The following is a 6,761-nucleotide window of genomic DNA, read 5'->3' as shown; positions in this document are numbered from 1 at the left end:
ATGTAGATCTTATATTTATAATTATCTACCTTATTATATCTATTTTTTTAAACTAATTATGTATAATTTACTACTTAAAAAAAAATATATAATATTTCAATAATTGTTAATAAATGGATTTAGTCCCATTCGCCTATTTATTTTGTTGCTAACTTACAGATTTTTAAATTAATATTTGTGTACTTAGATATTAGTTATTAATCATAAATGTATTTTTTCTTTTCTACTTAGACTTTCCAATTACAAATGTTACCTCCATCGTCAAATGTAATTGAACCGGGTTCATCTTTGACACAATTAATGCGAGTATCAAATGTATCAAAAGTAAGTTTCCCTATTATACTATAATTTAAATATTAAATCTTTTACATAGATATATACAGCTACTAGATAGCCTTCTTATCATCGAAATCGGCCACCATTTAAAAAGCAGACAATGTTAAAAAAAATAATATCACAGTGTATATGTATACATAAGTATTTATGAATATGAATAAATGTTAAATAAATGTAAACATTGTCTGCTTTATAAATGTCGGCTGACTTCAACATAGGTCACAATTGTAGTATAAAGACGGCTATCTAGTTGTTGTATATATTTATGATCTTTTGTATACTAACATAGTATTTTTTTTAAATATAATGTTAACAAATACCTATTATTTTATAAAAAAAATTGTACAATTTAGGTTTTAATTGTTTTTAATTTTTATCGATTGTACAAATATTTATAAAAAAATTTGAATGAATTTTTTTTTATTATTATAATAAGTATTAACTAATTATATTCTGGATCTTAAGATAAAAAATATTTTTATCCATGACAAAATTAATAGGTATGTCAGTAACAATACATTTTTTGATCCGGCAGACACATTCCACCCTTTCCAGCCTAATTAGTTGCTAGCCTCATTTCATTAAATTACCCACCAAAATACAATATTATACTATTGCACCTAAATTATCATATATTCTTTCAATGTGAAGAGGCAAATCAGGCTTATTAGTGGGGTGTGGTTGACAAACACACCACGTGTTACGAAGTTGCAGACATACCTATTTGTTTTATCAAGCTTTTATCCATTGGATTATGAATAATGAGAGTAAGAAATGTTAATTTTCATAGCCTGTGGAATATAATATAATTACAATTAAATTGTTCATATAAATGGATATTTTAGAGTAAGAAAATATTTTTAAAATATTTTTTTTATAGTTCATAATTTATAAAAATTAAATTTATGTACTACAAATTAAAATATAAACATTATTGGTAGGGTTTGGGACTTGTACTAAAAATTATTGAAATTTGCAGAAAAAATAGTCAAAATATGCCACTTAATTTTTATAATATTTTGGGAATTTTTAAACTATCGTGAAATAAAACAACTGGGTTTTAAAAATACTGGCGCATGTATTGGGTTAAGTAAAATCGAGTAACGTGATAAACAAACACGTATCTATAATCTATTCATTTTCATTTCCTTGTACAATCTACAATCTAGATGTCAATTAGTTTTACCACTATTTTGTCACAAAGATCCTTATAAAATCGTACTTACCTACCAATATTGTACTATTTTCACAAATAGGGGGGATTTAATTCCCGATTTAATGCCGGCGGTCATGTGGCGTGGTAGTAATAATCAATTGTGACCGCCGGCGGTCACAAAAGCATACAGTTTGAGATTAACAAATGACCGCCGACAGCCGCATGGCGCTTAACGTTTTAAATATTTGTTAGTTTTATGGGTGACTTGGCTGCCACTATTCCTCATGTATAGGAGGTTACACTCTATAGGAGTGGTGAGGCTCTATCTGTTTTTTATATTGTATCAATTTTTTACCAATCTTTATACAGATTTGACTGTAAACTAAGATTTTGAATTTAAATTATTAAATCTTACTATGAAGTTATGTCAGGTAAAGTAGATGTTAATTTAGATATATCGCCTACCTTATTGAATTGTTTTAAATATGAGCTAATAACTAGTGTAGACGTAGAACATGGTTCTTCTTTGTGCAAAAATTTTTTAAATGAAAAGTTTTAATTTTAATAAACATACCTAATTTGGAAATTCATTTAATTAAAAAAGTAACATTTATCTAATATTTTTTTTAAATTAATTTAGTCATAATAAAAACTTTTTTTATAATACAATTTATTATGCAATTTTTACGTATTTTTTGGTGCAATTATACAATTTTAATATGCAATTTGTTTTCAATCCAATTAAATCCAGTCTTTATATACTTTAGACTATAAAATTATAATTTGTATAATATGCAATATTTTTATAAAAATTAGATAAACCTATCAAACTAATAAAATATTAATATTATATTTTATTTTATTATTAGAGCCAGCTAAGAATGAGAATTCGTTTATCATATACTGCCAATGGTGTACCAATTCAAGACCAAACCGAAGTGAATAATTTTCCTTCCCCACCAGATACATTTGGAACATCAACATTAGATCTTTGGTCTGAAAACCAATGACATAAAGTATTAATGGCCATTGGCTAAAAAGCAGTAGGTTTGAGTTGTATGTGTTTCAATGTGATATGTGTTTTATTTTTGTCAATTATTTGAGAAAAAATTGAAATTTTACATCTATCAATAACACAAATCACTGTTTTAAGTGTTAATTTTAATTTATAAAATAACACGGTACAGTAACTATGACTTTTAACCAATTGTATTGTACTTAAAACTTGTATTATTAGCTCACAGTATTATGAATCAATGTTTTTGTTTACATTAGTTCTCAAAATAAAATTTTATTGATAGTAGTAATAATTGTTGATGTTTGTGATAATTTTTAAACTGCACATTCTATTATTTTTATTTCGGTTGTAAATCAAAATCCGGTTGTGAACTCCTAATAATATGTAACATTTTGGTTCACACTTACGAATAATTTCGTATAAATATTTAAACATGCATTCAACTTTTTTTTGTATCTATGTCTATTCTTTTCTGCACTACTCGTAGATGCATAAAATATTATTCATTACTATATTATATTATGTATATTAAATAATAACTTGTTAATAAAATGTTTATTTTATTGTTAACTATATAAATTATTATGCATTGTATTATTATTATTATTATTATTATTATTACATTAATAAAATAATGTATTAATTTGCATTTTAGCTGTTGATTCAATTAGTTTGTTCCCAAGTATTTCAACATTTTAATGTTGACGATTGGGTATGTTATTTGAAATAAGCTGCATATAATACTGTTTAATTTAAGGGTGTCGAAGTTTGATTTATAATCAAAATTATAATTAAAGAAGAAGTAAAAATATGCATTTGAATAATGTACCATATTTGGTCTTTTCAAACGTATTTTTCTACTTCTATTTAAAGTAAAATGAAAATTCGGCATTTGATTTAACCTAAAAAAAATTTCTAATCTACAGGGCGTGAGAGTTTATCCTGTGAAGTAATTTACATTGATATAATACATCTTAATCATCTTATCAACTCCCCTAAATAGGTATCGAGCTGTAGATAACGTGGAAAAGTATTATAATTAATGTAGTACCTAACTAAATTATAAAATATAATTTTCAAATTTTATAGAATTAATTTTTAATGATATAAATAAAATCTCGCGGAATTATCGTTTTTTGTTATTCGCTGATGACAATAAGTTGTTTCTCCAAATTGACTCCGTACAACACTGTGTCCGCCTCCAAGAAGATTTGGAGTATATGGTAGATTGGAATCCCGGGAAAAAAGTACACGGAAAAAAAAGTCCGATTTAATTTTTTTCGGAAAAAAAGTCCGACAAGAAAATTATTATACGGAAAAAAAGTCCGGTTTGATAAAAAATATTTAAACTTATTTAATTAATTCAAAATTAATAATATATATGATTGGTATGATCTAATGTAATTTAAAACTATAAAGAATTACAATTTCACGTCGTTATACAATCTACAGAAATAGAAGGTATTAAGGTAAGGTAGATAGAAAAAATAAACTAAAATATATGATAGAAAAATCGTGTACATTAAAAGGCAATAAAGATAGCACAATTAATCTGTATTATAAGATAAAATATGAAATACCCAACGTATACAATATTGATGTTACGATAACGCATAAGAAATCTAGTCGTTGTCCACTCTCGTAGTTATTCACATCGAAATGGAAGAAGTAGTAATTTTGAAATCGAGTAAAAAAATTATTTGTAATGGTTTTGCTTACACAGTTAATCATAATCTGTCAACAAGCATCCGCTGGAAATGCTCTCAAAGATCATCTAAAAAGTGTCCGGGTATTTTAATCACTTCAAAAGGTAAATTACAATAAGTAAAATAATAATAAATTAAAAATAATTAAAAAAAAAAAAAAATTACTGTAGGTATCACTAACCCTCGGTTTAATCAAGGATCATTCACATGCTGGTGATCATAATTTAGCGACAGTTGAGAAAGCTAAAGAAGACATGAATAATCGAATGAAAATACAACAAATAAACCATGCCAAGTATTTTCAGCTGTAGTAAGTGAACTTCCTCAAAATTGTTTAAAATCATTTAGTTCTGAAGAAAGTATTAAACGTACACTTAGAAACTATAGAAACCGAGGTATTCCACCGAAACCCAATTCTTTGGCTGAACTGACAATTAAAGATGAATGGGCACTTAACAAAAACGAACGGTTTTTGCTATATGATAACAAGTTAAATTCCGATGACAGGATAATTATTTTTGCACTTGACGAAGGATTAAAATATTTAACTGAAGCACATACTTGGTATTGTGATGGTAATTTTTCATTAAGTCCAGAAAACTTCCTGCAGTTATATGTTTTTCGAGTGAAAAAATATGATGTTTTTGTAACTGTAGTTAACTGTTTTCTTCAAAAAAAAAATTATAGTACTTACAAAGAAGTTTTTAGCGTAATTCTAAAAGAATGTGACAATCGACAATTTTACCCAGATCCACAAATTATAAATTTAGATTTTGAACAAGCTACTATAAATGCCGCTCAGTGTGTTCTCGGCGAGCACGTCCGTATACAAGGTTGTTTTTATCACTTGTCTTAAAATACGTATCGCAAGATACAAGAAGTAGGATTACAAGCCAAATATAAAACGGATGATACATTAAGTCATTTTTTTGCTATGTTAGACGGGTTAGCATTTTTGCCAATGAATAAAGTTTACGACGGAATGCAATATTTAAAGACGGTTTGTGCAGAAGAAGCTACAGAGGTTCTTGATTATTTCGATTCCACATATGTCAATGGTACATATAGAAAGTCAGGAAAAGGTATGACTATAAAATTAAAAAAAAATAAACCGTTATTTCCACGTTCCACCAGAAATATGGAACGTTCACGAGGCTACGATAAACGGTCAACATCGTACAAACAATATTTGCGAGAGTTGGAACAACCGTTTTACGCATCTTGTCGGACACGCGCACCCAACCGTCTGGAAGTTAATTTCTAAAATGCGTGAAGAGTTAGGAGTAGATAGAACTAAAATAGCGTTACAAGAATTAGGTGAAGGGGTTCCAACACCAAAAAAACGTACCGGTGAACGTTTAAAAAACTTATGTTCTAGAGTGGCCATTGACGAAATATCGGTGGAAGAATTTTTAATTAATATTGGCCATTGCATTCGAAAAAGAAATAAATATTAGTTTTATACATTTAGTAATTTTATTTTTTTTTATATATATTTATTATTTTTATCAAACCGGACTTTTTTTAGAATTTTTAATTAATATTGGCCATTGCATTATACATTTAGTAATTTTATTTTTTTTATATATATATATTTATTATTTTTATTAATTATGAAACAATAAATCAAAGGTTACCAAGGACTTTTAACCGGACTTTTTTTCCGTATAATAATTTTCTTGTCGGACTTTTTTTCCGTGTACTTTTTTTCCCCGGACTTTTTTTCCGGTTCCCGGTAGATTGGACTTCTGAATTAGGATCTAAATGCATCAAAATGCAATGTTAGTTTTGTATATTCTGTCAACGGTGTTAGTTTTGTAATGATATGCTCACAGATCATTGTACAAAAAATGCTTTCAAATAATAAATAACGGCCAGACTGTTGCACGTAGAAATCGGTCACATGTTATAAAACAATAAATTATCAATAACAAAAAGAGACGAGTACGGTTTAAGCAAGCGTAGCACATTTATAATGGTAAGAGCAAAGAGTGTTACTTTCTTATACAAAAGGAAGGTTAAAGGGGGTATCTACAGCCGAAGGACGACCTAGTTTCGAGGCTCGAGATAACCCTCTGAAAAAGCCGCCTAACACTCTCTGGTCAGCATAGCCGTATATCGTACCTTTCAGCAGTGCATGAGCACCAGCCACCGAGTGCACGAGCACCAGTCATCTCGTCAACAACCCCTCTCGAGTGCATGAGCACCAGACGGCAAACAGAATCCAACTGGACTCCTTGTGTTGAGCAATAATCAGTGAGTGTTCGTCATTTCGAGTTGTTTAATTTTAAATATTATTTCGTTGTCACCTAAAACTGATACAGCATAGCCCAGGGACGGCTGCTAGTCAGGTAAGACTTTTGGTACAATAATTTGTGTTGATCGCTGGTATCACGCAGTAAAATCATTTGCTTACAACTCTAATGGTAAAACAATTTTTAAAATCTGTCCAGTAGTTTCGGAGCCTATTCAATACAAACAATCAAATCTTTCCTCTTTATAATATTACTAGCTGATCCCGTGCACCCTCGTCGCCCATTAAAAA

At 28.4% G+C, this 6,761-nt stretch overlaps 2 protein-coding genes across 11 annotated transcripts in view; both read left to right on the top strand.

Moving 5' to 3' along the window:
• Nucleotides 1-3,159, top strand: part of LOC100159888 (AP-1 complex subunit gamma-1) — a 12,916-nt gene extending 9,757 nt beyond the window's left edge. For 4 of the 6 annotated variants that reach the window (XM_008185956.2, XM_008185953.2, XM_008185954.3 and 1 more), the window contains exon 18: nt 2,475-2,910. In XM_008185956.2, coding sequence (XP_008184178.1) covers nt 2,475-2,502 — 28 coding nt within the window. In that variant the 3' untranslated portion in view covers nt 2,503-2,910. Of the gene's footprint in view, nt 1-2,459 lie in introns of all 6 variants that reach the window. The other 2 variants (XM_029488068.1, XM_029488067.1) reach the window with 2 other exon arrangements.
• Nucleotides 1-6,761, top strand: part of LOC100167810 (synergin gamma) — a 31,852-nt gene that overhangs the window by 20,463 nt on the left and 4,628 nt on the right. The window lies entirely within an intron of this gene.

This window comes from Acyrthosiphon pisum, chromosome A1 (genome assembly GCF_005508785.2).
Source record: "Acyrthosiphon pisum isolate AL4f chromosome A1, pea_aphid_22Mar2018_4r6ur, whole genome shotgun sequence".
NCBI lineage: Eukaryota > Metazoa > Arthropoda > Insecta > Hemiptera > Aphididae > Acyrthosiphon > Acyrthosiphon pisum.
The sequence above is the reverse complement of the archived record's forward strand: the minus strand, read 5'-3'. Positions and strand labels throughout refer to the sequence as shown.